This window comes from Urtica dioica, chromosome 8 (genome assembly GCF_054948205.1).
Source record: "Urtica dioica subsp. dioica isolate 48M chromosome 8, U.dioica_male_clone48M_v1_H2, whole genome shotgun sequence".
Classification (NCBI taxonomy): domain Eukaryota; kingdom Viridiplantae; phylum Streptophyta; class Magnoliopsida; order Rosales; family Urticaceae; genus Urtica; species Urtica dioica.
Genome location: NC_142763.1, coordinates 23,088,158 through 23,104,604, shown reverse-complemented (window position 1 = coordinate 23,104,604; position 16,447 = coordinate 23,088,158). Strand labels below are relative to the sequence as shown.

The window sequence follows — 16,447 nt, the reverse complement described above, 5'->3', positions numbered from 1 at the left end:
CTTGGCTCGGTCCCGTAGTGAAAATGGGAAGAGGCGGAGGCGGATGGCTTCGTCGGACACGTTGTGGAGCTTGAACGTGTTGCTGATCTCGACGAAGTTGGTGAGATGGTCTTGCGGGTCTTCGGCCGGTGATCCCGAAAATTGGGATTGTTGCACCATATGGATCACGCCGATCTCGATCTCAGGGTTGATTGGAACGAGAGCTGATGACCTATCTTTTTCGCATACACCTTCAAAAGCAAGAAAATGACACAAAAAGTTAGAAAACAAAAATTAAGAAATTAAATAGCAAGAGCAAGCAAATCCGATCGCTATTGTAGACTAGTCCCCGGCAACGGCGCCAAAAACTTGTTGCGATATTTTGATAACTAGCACGCAAGCGGACGTATCGAACAAGTAATAGTGTTACGTAAGTAACGGATATCGATCCCACAGAGACTAGTTACTCTAGTGATTTTCTGAAACTTTATGCTAATTAATTCCAAGTAAGATTAAGAAGATGGTTGTAACAAAAGCAATAATAAAACTAAAGTAGAGAGTTAAATACGAGTTTTGCAAGAAGAGATGGTAGGGGTCACGATTTCACCGGAACTAACTAGGACGGGGGTTTCGGGCTCGAACAACAAAATCTACTCCTATGGATGCTAATCTCACTCTATCAAACTTATTCACTAGCCTCTCTCGAGTGTTCTAGCAAACCTATGCAATTGACGGATTATTATCCTCTCGGCATCTAATCCTATTAAAACAATCACACGCAATGAAACAAGAGTTCAAACGATTACATAAATTGCCTAGATTTTCTAACCTAGGATCAACTATGATGACATGAACAAAAGCACGATTATTTACTCTCTCTCTCGAGTAGCTAAACAATCCTAGATAACAGTTCTAATGGTGATCAAGCACTAGAAACCATAACGAACAATTCATATCAAGCAATCCATAATAATGAAGCAAACAATGATTATCTAACCCTAACGAGCCCCCCAACCATTATCAATCCCGGCTACATCGCAACCCCAAAAGAAACTTAGCCTCTAATGGAATTCATAATCAACGCTAAACATTACAGAATAATTAAAAGCACTAAAATAAATATTGAAACCAACACAGAATTCATATTAAATAAAATTGATGTTCAACAATAATTTAGAGCAATAAAATAAATAAAAGAAAGGGAAGAAAGAAGAACGATTGAATTCGGAGAAGGAGAACTCGTCGGGTTGTCAATTCCGTTGAAGAACGCCGTTTTCCTCTTTCAAAAGCTCTCAAGAACAACCAAAACAATAAAAGAGAAACTAAAACAAAAAGGAAGATTTTGTTTTCAGATCTTAGTGTCTAATATATAGGTCAAAGGGTGATTTTCGGAGCATATTGGGCCTTTGGAATGATTTAATTCGCTCAAAAACATCAAAAACGGAAAGTAACTCCGTCAAAACCCGAAGAGCGCGCGCCGCGCGGTCGTCCTTGCGCGGCGCGCGGCTCCAAATCCGGGTTATGCGCGCTGCGCGCGTAAGACTCTGTGTGATTTCATGATTGCGTTCCCAGGATGCGCGGCGCGCTATTGCCGAGGCGCGTCACGCGGTCTCTAAGTCTGTCATCGCGCGGCGCGCGAGGGAGGGTGCGCGGCGCGCGGTTGTCGCCAATTTCCTTGCTTGTGCTTTTTGACTCTATTTCGACCGTTTTGTCTCCAAATCCCGTCCTTTTTCCACGAAATTGATTGTAGACGCTCTATTTCTCTTTTGAATCTGAAACTACTCAAAAACCTACTAAAACCATTAAAATACTTGAGGACTCGTCGGTTTTTGGTTCGGGAAATAGGAGTTTTACGCGTGATTAACGCACCTATCACCTTTAATATCATCAATGAATACAATAATATTTGTTGCTTCTTTTATTCAAAAATACTATGTCTAGTTTTCCTTTATGGTATCAGAGCAATACCAGGAATGACAGACCTACCCACTCCCCTAGAGCAAAGCTCTCAGACCGAAGGTCAAACCTTCATCCCACAAACACCTCAATCCTACTTCATAAATCCCTCCAACCAATCCCTCACCATTAGACTCTCAGACACAAACTATTTGGTGTGGAGGCAACAAGTTCTCTCCAATGTCAGGGGCTATGGCCTTGAAGGCTTTCTGTTTGGAAAAATACCAAAACCGACGGAGTTCTTTGAAGCATCAGATCCAGTCACCGGGCGTGCCATTCAAGGCCAACCCAATGGTGAATACACCACCTGGGTCAGACAGGACCAACTTCTTGCCTCTTGGCTGTTGGCTTCCATGTAAGAATCGGTGCTTGTCAACATGGTGGGCTTTGAAACGGCCAGTGAAATTTGGGATTCACTAGAAAAATCGTTTGCCTCCCAATCTCGTGCCAGAATCATGCAGTACAAGCTCCAACTCCAAACTCTCAAGAAAGGGAGTCTAACCATGAGGGAATATCTCACCAAGATGAAGGCGTACACCGATGTTCTTGCCTCCGCAGGTCACAAGCTCAGCAAAGACGACCAGATCCTCCACATCCTCTCCGGGCTTGGACATGAGTACGATCCAGTGGTTGTTCCTATCACCTCGAAGATGGAGCCCTTTCTTGTGAAGGATGTTGCAGCACTCCTTCTGAGCTTTGAAACGAGGCTCGACCCTGCCGGAGATATAGTGGCTCCATCTGCTCAGTTCGCTTCCCAGTCACCTCACCAGCCTCCAAGAAAGACCTCCTTCCAGCAAGGACCACCAAGCAACCCTCAACCGTCAGGCAGAGGCAATCACCGTGGACGAGGGCGTGGAGGCAGAGGCTGGAACAACAATAGCCGTGTCCAGTGCCAACTATGTGGAAAAATGGGCCACACCGTCCAACGGTGCTTCTACAGGTTTGACTCATCCTTTTCCGGCTCGTCACCAGCGTCATCACGTCAGGCAGGCCCCGATGGTGGATACAACAACAACAACTCCTCTACCTTCTCGACCAACATCTCTACTTCAAACGACTCCACCCACAACTCAAGCTGGTTCCCAGACTCTGGAGCCACCAACCACGTGACGAATGACCTCAGCAACCTCAACCTTGGCTCGGAGTACAATGGTGGCAGCAAACTTCTTGTCGGAAATGGTGCAGGTTTGCGTATCTCTCATGTTGGCTCATTTATAGTTTCCTCAAAAAATTCTCCCACCTTTTTACTCTCAAATCTGCTCCATGTACCTCATATCACAAAAAACCTCCTAAGTGTTTCACAATTTGCTCTTGACAATCACGTTTATTTTGAATTTCACCCAAATTTTTGTCTTGTAAAGGACCAGGCCACGGGGGAGGTGCTACTGCGATGGAGTCTTGATCGGGGTCTCTACCGTTTCCATCTCAACACTCATCATGATCCTCAAGCTTCGCCACACACCAAATCACTTAGAACTAGTCTCAACCAGCCTTTACCTTCAATCAAAAACACTGGTCTATGTTTATCTAGTGTCTCTAGTCCATCTCTTCCAAAAGAGGCGTTCGACTTCGAAGCCAATGCCCAATCTTCAATGGACATTTGGCACCGACGCCTTGGACACCCAGCAAGTAAAGTTGTGCAACAAATTCTTCAAAGTTGTAATTTGCTCAAAGAAATGAAAAGTACCTTCCATTTTTGTCAAGCTTGTCACTTGGGAAAGAGTCACAAACAACCTTTTTCTTCATCTACTACTGTTTACAATGAGCCTTTTGCCTTGATTCATTCTGATTTGTGGGGGCCCTCTCCGGCATTTCTCGGAGCGGTTTCAGATACTATGTAAACTTCATTGATGCTCACTCAAAATACACATGGATTTACCTACTAAAAACTAAATCTGAAGTCTTTGACACTTTCGTTTACTTCAAAAAAATGATTGAAAACCAGTTTAATACAACCATCAAAATCGCGAACCCACCATCGACACATGGGAGCAAATGAAGTCAATCTTGAGGAAAAGATTTGTGCCAAGCCATTACCACCGAGGAATTTATACCAAACTTCAACGACTCAACCAAGGAAGCCGAAGTGTGGAAGAATACTACCAAGAGATGGAAATGTTGATGAGCCGCGCCGACATATAGAGGAGGACCGAGAACAAACAATGGCTCGATTTCTAGCCGGGCTCAATATCGACATCGCCAACGAAGTAGAGCTCCACCACTACGTAGAGCTTGAAGAAATGGTCCACATGGCAAATATCATAGAGAAACAATTAAGAGGAGGAAGCAATCGATCCTTCAAGACCGCCGAAAAGACTCCTTGGAAGACGCCCTACCAACAACGAGAAGATAAAGGATCAAGCTCCTCCAAAATAGTGGATCCACCATCGCCCACGCCACTCACTCATGATGTTCAAGACAATACCGGCATCAACATGTCAAGAAATAGTGACATAAGGTGCTTCAAATGCCAAGGTCGAGGACACATCGCTAGCCAATGTCCAAACAAGCGCACCATGATCTTGACGGAAAATGGAGAGTACGCCACCGATGAAGAGTCGACGGAAGAAAAAGAAGAGAACGAAGAAGATCCGGCCAATGACATCCCAAAAAGTCTCACACTTGTGAATCGTCGGTCCTTAAGTGTGCTCGCTAAGGAAGATGACGACGCTCAACGAAAAACAATCTTCCAAACACGGTGCTTCATCAAGGACAAGGTATGTAGTTTGATCATTGATGGTGGTAGTTGTACCAACGTGGCTAGTACTACCTTGGTCGACAAGCTTGATTTATCGATGACCAACCACCCACGACCATACAAGCTCCATTGGCTCAACATTAATGGAGGTGTTAAAGTTGTTCAACAAGTTGTCGTTCCATTTAAAATCGGAATATATGAAGACAAGATTCTTTGCGACGTGGTTCCAATGAAGGCCGGACATTTACTACTCGGACGGCCATGGCAATTCGACCGGAAGGTATCTCACAACGGCTTCACCAACAAGTACACTTTCCACCACAACCACCGCGACATCACTTTGTCACCACTTTCTCCAAAAGAAATTTTCAAAGACCAACAACAAATGTGCCAAGAAAGTGAGGTAATAATAAAAAAAAAATTAAAAAAAAATTAAAGGAAAAGACAATTTGATTTTAGGGCAAATCCTTCTCAACCCGGAGGGAATGATGACGACATCTCAAGCATCAATGTGAAGAAAGACCAATGGACTCATCAACAAATTTGGATTTACTTGTTTGTAACCTCTAGCTTTTAATTTTCATTACTTGGTGGTTATGTTTTTTTTTCATTCATTTGGTTTTATAACCATTGAATTAGAATATGTATGGTTTGTGTCTAGAGGTTATTATCTAGACTATATATGTGTGTGTAAGCTCTAGTATGGGCATCTTGGAAGATATATGAAAAAAGTGTGTTTGTGTGTTTAGTGAGGATTCTCTTAGTCTAGAACTTATCAAGAATTTGTGCTCAAAATTCTTGTGGCGTTCGTCCGATTTATCGATGGGAATTCCGCAACCCATCGTGGCATCATTCGATCCATCCTAATTTGAAAGTTTCGAGCACGAAAGCTTCGTCTATATCACAACCTTCCGATAGACGGTCCGCTCAAATTTGAACTCCGACGAATTCACATCAATTATGGACACCATATACAAAAACCCCATGAACATAATTTTTTTTTTTTAAGAGCTGGCGTTCACTCGCTCTCGTTTGTCGCCTCCACTTTTCTCTCTTTTTTGGCCAGACATCTTGGTTTTAGAGACAGCAAGGAATTCCGCTTGGAAAATCAGGGTATTGTTCACGATAAATCCATTTGACTCGTCGTGAAGATCCTCCAACGGCATAAGCTCAGTGAAGTGGCTGAACGGACTTTCGTTCGGGGGTTCAAAACATGAGCTCTCTGCAGCATATAAAAAGGATCCATTAGAATATGTAATGCTAATTAACCAATTTAAACGTTTCACATTGCTAAACGCCCAATCTCTTACAATATGTAGTTATGCGTATGCTCCGATGTAGAATTCTATTGTAAATGCTACTTCCTTATAAAATTGGGACCTCTACTACATAATTAGAGTGGTGAGATTAGCAATGGTCTAACACCTTAAATATAAAAAAATGCTTATTATTTTTTAAGGAAATTACTCGACTACCGGGTTAATTTTTTTTTTTTCGAGAATATCTCATGTCTCATTATTATTCCAAGGATATTTTTTAAAGCTTTTCCTGTTATATTTGACCTTTTTTTTTTATTGTTCACCGTTTCCTTTAACTTTTTCTTGGTTGTTTACCGTCTAATTTCATATAACTATTAAATCATCTGAAAACTAAAAAAAAATGAGGTTTTTATAGAATATTCAATAATTGAGGTATTCAGTGACTTATCATCTTTAAACGATATATGTGTGAAATTTTCCTTATTTTTTTTTAACTGTGAGTATCTGATTTTACCCAACTAAGCCCGCTAGTCTAAATCCTTGGGATCAATAGTAAAATGCATTTCTTTTGTTTTACAATTTTAGACACAAATTATAGCACTCAATTGGATTGTTTGGTATTGTGCATCAAATTATACATTTAGCTCGATTTTTTTAACACTACATTGGACATGCTCTTAGTAGGCAAATTTGGTAACAATTGCAACAAAAAAAAAGGGTGGACATACCTGTGCGCTCAAAGTGTTTGCCATTGATTTGATCGAGCACTCTCAGCTTATACTCTGCGTAAACCGACCCGCGAATTTCACCAAATGTCACCGGAGATAGCTCCAATACCATTGATCTTATAACTCTCATACTTCCTTCCGGAACGACTGTCGGAAGAATCGTAAACACCCTACAGAAACCCGGCACAACAACACTAATAATTATACCAACAAAAAAAAAAAAAAAAAAACGCAAACACCAGAGAAAAACAAGACAAATCACGCACCACTTATTCGTTTTGTCCGAAGTGAAAACTTCGGACTTGTGCGATTCGTTCCCCAGCTTGGAGAAGTCCTTGATCACCCAAGTGAAGATTCGGTTGGTTATTTCTGTGAGATTAATAAGCTCAACTTGGTGAGCAAGCCTTTACAAACTTGGAGAGCAAGCAAACTTGATGAACAAGCAAACTTGATGAGCAAGTAAACTTGATGAGCAAGGATACTTGATGTTTCATTTCCTATAAATAGCCATAGTTGTATGCATTTCATTTAAAACTAAAAAAAAAACTTGTATTTGACATATTATCTTCTAAGCAAAGAGAAAGAACTTTTCTCCCAATATAGTGTTCTCCTTATTCCCATTTTAACTCTTTATCATTACTTTGGTAACGATCTTATATTTGGAACCAACATTTGGTATCAGAGCCGATGCCGAAGTACATGGAGTCACCTAGCAAATCCACCGGAGGAGACACAACGGCGACGAATATCGGGAAGGAAGGAAACGTGACGCTCAACTATCCGATGCTCACGAAGAGCAACTACTCAGTGTGGGCGTTGAAGATGCGGGTGAATCTACAGGCGCAAGGCGTTTGGGAGGCCTTAGAAGATGGAGTTGTCGAAGTACGCCAGGATAGAATGGCTCTCGCCGCCATCTATCAGGGAGTTCCGGAAGATGTCCTTCTCATGATCGCCGAGAAGGATTCCGCAAAAAAGGCGTGGGAGACGTTGCGGACGATGCACATGGGTGCAGACCGCGTCAAAGAAGCCAAGGTTCAAACCTTGAAGAGCGAGTTCGAGGTTCTCCGTATGAGAGACGGTGAATCTGTGGACGAGTTTGCCATGAAGCTTACATCCATTGTAACAGGTATTCGCTCGCTAGGTGAGCAGGTGGACGAGACCAGCGTGGTCAAGAAGTTCCTGAGAGCGGCACCTCACAGGTACATGCAGATTGTGACGTCGATCGTGCAGTTCGGTGACCTCAAGACTATGTCAGTCGAGGAGGTTGTCGGTCGTCTAAAAGTCCACGAGGAGAGGCTTCGGGGCTATGGCGACAAGGAGGAGGAAAAGCACCTCCTGCTCACGCATGAAGAATGGATGGCCAAGCAGAAGAAGAACCATAGAGTCGAGTCTTCTTCCAGCTCGTCGAGGCGTGGCGGGTACAGCGGAGATGGCAGACCACGTGGCAGAGGCCGAGGACGAGGGCGAGGTCGAGACATGCGAGGTCGCGGAAGCAGCGTACGTACCCCGTCAGGAAGGCACCACGACTCGAAGAGACAAGAGCACGATGAAGTGCTACAATTGTCAGAAGCTCGGGCACTACGCATCAGAGTGCCGTAACAGGAACCACGGCGAGGAAGCGAATCTGATGAGATTCCATGAAGACGAGCAACCCGCACTCATGTTCACCGAGCAGATAGTGAACTTGGAAGTGCGCAGGGACGAACAGGAGACGAGCATCGTAGGCAAGAGAGACGCCAAGCTCGGGCGAGAACCGGTCAGAGAAAAGACCGACCTGGATGAGCCAGCCGATGCAGAGTCGAGCCTGGAACCCGAGCTGATGATGGCCGAGAAGAGGCCCAGCCTAGAGAAGACGGCCACCGAGACGGTGATGCTTGTCGAGGACAAGGTTATTGCGAACCTCCTCAGAGACGGAGAAGAGAAAGTCTATACCGACGTTTGGTATTTAGACAATGGTGCGAGCAACCACATGACGGGAGACCGAGCTAAGTTTAAAGAGCTCGATGAGAAGATCACAGGGAACGTGAAGTTTGGCGATGAATCAATCGTCGAAATCAGAGGCAGAGGATCCATCTTGTTTCAGGGAAAAAACGGGGACCAACGCCTACTGACCCAGGTGTACTACATCCCGAAGCTGAAGAGTAACATCATCAGCCTTGGTCAGATGACGGAGGTCGGCCGGAAACACAGTGGTGCTAGCCGGCTCGTACTTAAAGATGTGGAACAGTAGTGGTGCCCTGTTGATGAAGGTGAAGAGAACGCCAAACAGGTTGTACAAGATACTCCTGGAGACAGGCCAACCTGTCTGCTTAATGGCGTCCCTAGCAGACCCGGCTTGGTTGTGGCACGCACGACTTGGACACGTAAACTTCTACGCGCTCAAGATGATGGGAGAAAAGGAGATGGCCTTTGGGGTACCGAAGATCGAACACCCCAACCAGCTGTGTGAATGCTGCATAGTCGCGAAGCAGGCAAGAGTGCCATTTTCGATCAAGGCCAAGTTCCGAGCAGAGCAACCCCTCCAACTGGTGCACGCTGACCTGTGTGGTCTAATTACCCCGGCCACCCTAGCCGGCAACAAGTACTTCTTTTTGCTTGTTGATGATTACAGCCGTTGGATGTGGGTATATGCGCTCAAGGAGAAGAGTGGAGCCTTTGAAGTCTTTAAAAAGTTCAAGAGACTCGAGGAGAATAGGTTAGGACACAGGTTGAAGACCTTGAGAACCGATCGAGGTGGAGAGTTTACGTCCCAGCAGTTCGGAGAATTCTGTAATGAAGAGGGAGTCGAACGCCACCTTACTGCACCGTACACGCCTCAGCAGAACGGTGTGGTGGAGAGAAGAAACCGCATTGTGATGGACACAGCAAGGAGTTTGCTGAAAAGCATGAAAGTCCCGGTAAGGTTCTGGGGAGAAGCAGTTAGACACGCGGTCTATCTGCTCAACCGCTTGCCGACGAAGGCACTAGGCGAGCGTACCCCTTACCAAGCATGGAAAGGGAAGAAACCTCATCTGGAGCATTTGAAGGTGTTTGGGTGCACCGCACATGTGAAGACTGTGGGACCACACCTCAAGAAGCTCGATGATCGGAGTCTTCCGATGGTGTACCTTGGCGCCGAAGAAGGGAGCAAGGCACACAGGTTTTACGACCCCCGACGCGGCAAAGCGCATGTGAGCAGAGACGCCGTGTTCGAAGAGGAGAAGAAATGGGACTGGCATGACGAGAAGGGAGAGCCCAAACAAAACTCAGTGGAGTTCATCCTCGAAGAGGCAGAAGCGGTCGAGCAGGAAGAGGGGGAAAGTCCCAGCCAAGGACCAACAATGTCCAGCTCAACGGAAACTAGTTCCCTTGGAACCAGCTCACCACCAGGCTCGCCCAACCCAGGATCAAGGATGAGCACCCCGATACCAGAGAGTTCTAGCTCAGGAAGAACCATCTCGGGAGACTCGTCAATCAAGGATGGACCAAGAGGGTTCCGTCCCCTATCCGATGTCTATGGAGATGCAAGAGAGCTTGAGTTGAGCCCTGATGAGCTCTCGTTGCTTAGTGAAGAGGAACCAGCTAGCTATCGCGAAGCAGCCACTGAGAAGGAATGGCAGGAAGCAATGGAGAGAGAGCTAGAGTCCATTGAGAAGAATCAGACATGAGAGCTAGTCGACCTTCCAAAAGGTCACAAGTCCATTGGTCTGAAGTGGGTCTACAAGCTCAAGAAGGATTCAGAAGGCAAGGTCCTCAAGCACAAAGCCAGATTGGTCGCAAAAGGATACGTGCAGAAGAAGGGAGTTGACTTCGAGGAAGTTTTTGCTCCAGTAGCCAGACTTGACACAATCAGGTTGATCCTAGCCCTCGCAGCTCATCGAGGCTGGAAAATCCATCACCTGGACGTCAAATCGGCATTTCTAAATGGTGAATTGGAAGAAGAAGTCTACGTTGATCAGCCAGAAGGCTTTGTAGATCAGACTGCAGAGCACAAGGTGTACAAGTTGTCAAAATCCCTGTATGGATTGAAACAAGCACCACGTGCATGGAATACTCGACTCGACAGGAGTATGAAGAGTCTTGGGTTCAAGAAGTGCTCTCAGGAGCAAGCAGTCTACACGAGGAATAACGGAGAGGAGGCCCTCATCATCGGTGTGTACGTCGACGACCTGATCGTGACTGGATCCAGTGCAGAAGGCATAAACGGATTCAAGGAGCAAATGATGAAAGAGTTCGAGATGATCGACCTCGGACTACTTTCATACTACCTTGGCATCGAAGTAGATCAAAAGAAGGAATGCATCACGTTGAGATAGACGGCCTATGCGAAGAAGATCTTGAAGCAGTTCGAGATGGCGGATTGCAACCCGAGCAAGTACCCGATGGAAGCAAAGTTACAGCTCGGGAAGGATGAAAAAGGAACACCAGTGGATCCCACAGAGTATAGGCGTGTCATCGGGTGCCTCAGGTACCTAACCCACACCCGACCTGACATCTCATATGCAGTGGGCATGATGAGTCGTCACATGGAGAAACCTACTAGTCTACACCAGCAGGCAGTGAAGCACATCCTTCGTTACGTGAAGGGAACGACGAGCTACGGGATCCAATATGGAAGAGGAAGTGAAGCTGAAGAACTGGTCGGTTTTACCGACAGTGATCTAGCCGGTGATGTCGATGGCAGAAAAAGTACCGGAGGGATGGCATACTATCTCAACGGGAATCTGATCACGTGGCAATCTCAGAAGCGGCGAACTGTGGCTCTATCTTCGTGTGAGGCTGAGTTCATGGAAGCGACCGCAGCAGCGTGTCAAGCGTTGTGGCTGAGAAGTTTATTGAGTGAAGTGACTGGAGCCGAGCAAAAACCATTGACTCTCTACGTGGATAACAAGTCCGCAATCGCACTAATGAAAAACCCGGTGTTTCATGGACGCAGTAAGCACATCGACACCCGCTTTCACTTTATTCGCGAGTGTGTGGAGAAGCGAGAGATCATCGTGGAATTTGTCAGCACCAGAGAGCAACGTGCGGACATACTCACTAAGGCTCTGGCGAGAGTCAAGTTTGCGGAGATGAGAGAGCTGCTCGGGGTGAAGAACCTCGAACCAAGTCAAGCTTAAGGGGGAGAATGTGAGATTAATAAGCTCAACTTGGTGAGCAAGCCTTTACAAACTTGGAGAGCAAGCAAACTTGATGAGCAAGTAAACTTGATGAGCAAGGATACTTGATGAGCAAGGATTTTGATGTAGTATTTCATTTCCTATAAATAGCCATAGTTGTATGCATTTCATTTAAAACTAAAAAAAAAACTTGTATTTGACATATTATCTTCTAAGCAAAGAGAAAGAACTTTTCTCCCAATATAGTGTTCTCCTTATTCCCATTTTAACTCTTTATCATTACTTTGGTAACGATCTTATATTTGGAACCAACAATTTCTCTGCCCGTGAGCATCGAAACGCTCTCTACTTTGCCTCTGTACTCGATAACAAAGATTTCAACCCCGAATACGCACTCGCCTAACTGTGAAATGTAGCCTTTACAAGGAACCAACTTGAGAGAAGATCACATATTAATTTCAGTTTTTTATTGCTTGACTTCCAAGTTACTATGTTTAGGACTTTCTTTTTTCTTTTGCTAATTAGTTATATATCGAAATCTACAACTAAGACGAACCATGAAATAAGAAATTCCAGCAGGCAAATTGAAGAAGAAAATAATAGTAATAAATAATAACATGCTACGATAAAACCTTTTTTTTTTTTTTTCAAAGTGCATCCAAGTTTGAAAATAAAAACCTACCATTTATAGCCAGAAGCTTCAAAGATATTGCTGACATATTTCTCCATCTTTGATACAAGGCTGTGCGACTTAATCCGCAGCGAATAGTGACTTGATGGGATACTTCTTTTGGTTCTTAAAACTGCTGCAAAAAAAAAAAAAAAAAAAAAAAAAAAAAAAAAAAAACCGTCAAGGATCGTGATTGACAATGCATTAACATACTAAGAAAATATGAACAAAGTAGATAGTTCGAAACAAAATAACTTTCGTGTAGCTGATCGTTCGCGTTTAGTCAATAAATCAATTCGCAAACTTTTATTGCCTTCAATCCAAGTTTCAACATACAAAGATTGTTCGTAAGCAAACATCACGAATTACATACGAAGAACATGGAAATCAAATACGAAATTAGAACCAATACCTGCGTTGTTTCCTGAACTGAGATCCATTATGTCTCCTCTCTCTCCCTCTCTCTATATCTATCTTTATTCGCAAGCTATAGAATCGATGTTTATAGACTCATCGCGGAGAGTCCGATTAAAAAAAAAAGGGAAAATGACGGAAAGTTCCTCGAACACAATGGGCCGCATAAGGTTACACGCAGTCGGCCCAAAATACCCAGCAACAAGGCCCATTTTCAACAAGAATGTGTAAAAGTTGGAAAAATTACAATACTAACGCTTATAGGCTTCTTTCAAAACATTATAATGTTTTTCTTTTTTTTTGAAATATTTAGGATGTTAATACATTCAATATACACTCTTTAGTATATATATCACACAATTATACAATTTCAGTCTACATATTTTATTATACAATTACATGGTACTGTATAAAAAAAATTAAAGTGATAACAATGATAAGAGTATACAAAATAATTGAATGAGGAAACTTAAAATGAGCGAACGACACAAATACTACTTCAAAAATGTTAATTTTGATGATAAAATTAATAAGAGCGTTCATTTTGCAGGTGCGTTTGCGCTTGGCCAATTTTGACGCACGTAGGTAAAAACTCAAATTATGATGATGAAATCATGAATTAGGACTACCAACATAATTGCAATCTGTATTGTATAATTTTGTAATAATTTTATTGAGCACTGCAGTTAAATAGCCTTCTTCAATCGTTGAAATTTTATTTTAACAGCCAACGTTCGATTGATAATTGAAAATTCGTTACTCAACTTATGAACTAATCGAAAGGGTCAAAAATACCTTTTGACCGGTTTTAAATTAAAAAATAAATAAAATAATAAATTATTTACATGGCAGTTTTTTAACTTAATTAATATTTAATTAATTTTCTTTCTCCATATAATTGTTGATAAGTGTTAATGACAGTTTATCATAGTTTTGTTTTTTGTTTGTTTAAATTGATTAATGGTAGTTTAACAAATGGGTTTTAGAATTACTTGTTTTTTTTTACGCTATAGTAGTTTATAACACACTTTTTTATTTAAAATATTCAGAAATGAAAGCTTACCCATAAATAATTGAAATCATACATGCATGTATTATACAAAGAATAATCAAACACGTGCAATTTATGATACTACATAACAAAAAATTGAAACGTAAAAGTCCTTGAATGCTCTCTTTCCTGGATTCAGGCTGAAATACAGCTCAATTAAAAAATAAATATTAATTATTAACTATACGAGATTTAGAAAGAAAAAATCAGAAACACATAATTGATAATTGTAGTAACTGTTATTACCAATTATTAATCATACGTGATAAAAAAAATAATAATAAAAAAAAAACCCCAAAACTCAAGAATGAATTCATAGAATCATCAATCAATATGAAAAACCATACACAATTCCGAGCCCAATACACCGAAACCTACTAGAAAATAAACTCTGTTCACAATTCAAGAAGTGAACCAATCCCTCCGATTAGACTCCACTATCCAGCTAATAGAAAACTAATAGTCTAAAATAATAGATTAAACAACTCTTTTCATAAGCCTACCCACTCCGAACACTTATTTATACTAAAACATAATTAAATAAATAAATAGCATGAAACTCAATAACTAATGTACTAATTTACCAAACGAGTGTACCATGCTAAGTAGAACTAAAAAGGTCAGGAAGAGCAGCCAATGCATACCTCCGATGAGTCTACGGAACTGATGCTTCTGAGGAGGGGTGACAGATAGAGAGTGAGCACGCAATGAAAATAAGAAGAGTGTTTTTAGAGGTAAATGATTGGGAAACTTTAAAGAAACTCTCTAGAAAAATCTTAAACAAATATTTTCCTTTGTATTCTTGTTTCTTGCTTTATTCTCAGCAAATACAACACAATTTATAGACTTTTACATGGTAACAAACTTATAAAAATAGTACATAATTAACAACCAAAAAACTGCAACGTTTAATGGTGACCACTGGTTATTAAAATAGCCATAACTTATTATAAACACGTCCAAACAATCTGATTCTCTCTCCATTGCAAACTAAACTTCCGGGGCTTCAATTTGATAGGTTATACATCAATAATCCATAACCATTTGCCTCTTCAAACGAGTGGTTAAAACTGACTTGCTATTTTGAGTTTATTGTTGTAACAAATTCCTCCCTTAAACTCAAATCTTTTCCATCCTTTATTCCAAGCATCGTCTTCAAATTTTCGAACAACATTGTTGGCAATGGCTTTGTAAATATATCCGCAATTTGATCACGACTTGCAACATGTCTCAGTTGCACATTTCCTTCCTTCACATGTTCCCGAATAAAATGGAAACGAACATCGATATGCTTGCTCCTCTCATGGTGAACCGGATTCTTCGCCCACTCAATTGCCGATTTGTTGTCGACTCTTATTTCAGTTGCTTCCTGTTGTTGGACTTGTAGCTTGCTCAATAGATTTCGCAGCCATATAGCATGGCATACACACCAAGATGCTGCAACATACTCCGCCTCACAAGTTGACAAGGTCACTATTGGCTGTTTCTTCGAGAGCCATGTGAAAGCTGTTTCTCCCATATAAAACACATATCCTGATGTGCTTTTCCGATCATCAACATCTCCACACCAATCACTATCAGAGTAACCCACCAACTTATATTCATTTGTCTCTGAGTAGAATAGCCCAAGTGATGTTGTTCCTTGGAGATATCGGAGAATTCTCTTAATAGCCTTTAGATGCAAGTATGTTGGCTCCTCCATAAATCGGCTCACAATACCGACACTATATGCAATGTCTGGTCTTGTGCATGTGAGATACCGTAGACTCCCAACGGTACTTCGATATTCACTTGCATCAACACGATCTCCTCCCTCAAACTTAGAGAGTTTTGCACCGAGTTCCATCGGTGTTGCTACTGGATTGCACTCCTCCATCTTATTCTTCTTCAGAATGGCTTTTGCATATGCTTCTTGTGAAACAAAAATTCCAGACTTTCCTTGTCTTACCTCAAGACCAAGAAAGTACTTCATCAGCCCCAAATCCGTCATTTCAAATTCTCGAGTCATAGTTTCTTTGAAATCTCTTATCAACTCGTCATTGTTCCCCATAAAAATAAGATCATCAACATAGAGGGCTACGAACAATAAGTTACCATTTTCCTTCTTGGAATATAATGCGTGCTCATAGGGACATTGATTGAATCCATTCTTCTTGAAGTAAGCGTCGATCCGTGTATTCCAAGCTCGAGGTGCTTGCTTCAGCCCATATAACACCTTTTTCAGCTTCAACACTTTGCTCTCATTCCCTACTTTCATGTATCCGGATGGTTGCTCCACATATACTTCCTCTTCAAGAACACCATTTAAAAATGCTGATTTTACATCCATTTGGTATATCGGCCACTTGAATTGGGCTGCTTGGGATATAAGAAGCCGAATTGTCTCCATTCTTGCAACCGGGGCAAAAACTTCATCATAGTCAATCCCCGCCTTTTGCCTATACCCCTTAGCGACTAAGCATGCTTTGTACTTTTCTATCTTGCCTTGGGCATTCATCTTTTTCTTGTACACCCATTTTACGCCTATGGGTCGATATCCTTCTGGCAACTCTGCTAACTCCCAGGTTTCATTTCTTTCTATTGCCCTTATCTC

The 16,447-nt window shown here is 42.3% G+C and overlaps 1 protein-coding gene across 1 annotated transcript; it reads right to left on the bottom strand.

Annotated features, from left to right (window-relative positions):
• Positions 1–5,619: 5,619 nt before the first annotated feature.
• LOC149388589 (ubiquitin C-terminal hydrolase 12-like) lies at positions 5,620–6,816 on the bottom strand. The gene is made up of 2 exons (XM_089624784.1): positions 6,621–6,816; positions 5,620–5,855 (listed from the first exon to the last, which is right to left on the bottom strand). The coding sequence occupies exons 1-2, from the start codon at positions 6,748–6,750 to the stop codon at positions 5,638–5,640; spliced, it is 348 nt and encodes a 115-aa protein (XP_089480910.1). The 5' UTR covers positions 6,751–6,816; the 3' UTR covers positions 5,620–5,637.
• Positions 6,817–16,447: the final 9,631 nt, after the last annotated feature.

Coding starts and splice junctions, on each gene's coding strand:
- LOC149388589 (XM_089624784.1), bottom strand. CDS start 6,750: ATGAGAGTTATAAGATCAATGGTATTGGAGCTATCTCCGGTGACATTT. Junction 5,856..6,620: donor CAAACACTTTGAGCGCACAG/GTATGTCCACCC, acceptor TATATGCTGCAG/AGAGCTCATGTTTTGAACCC.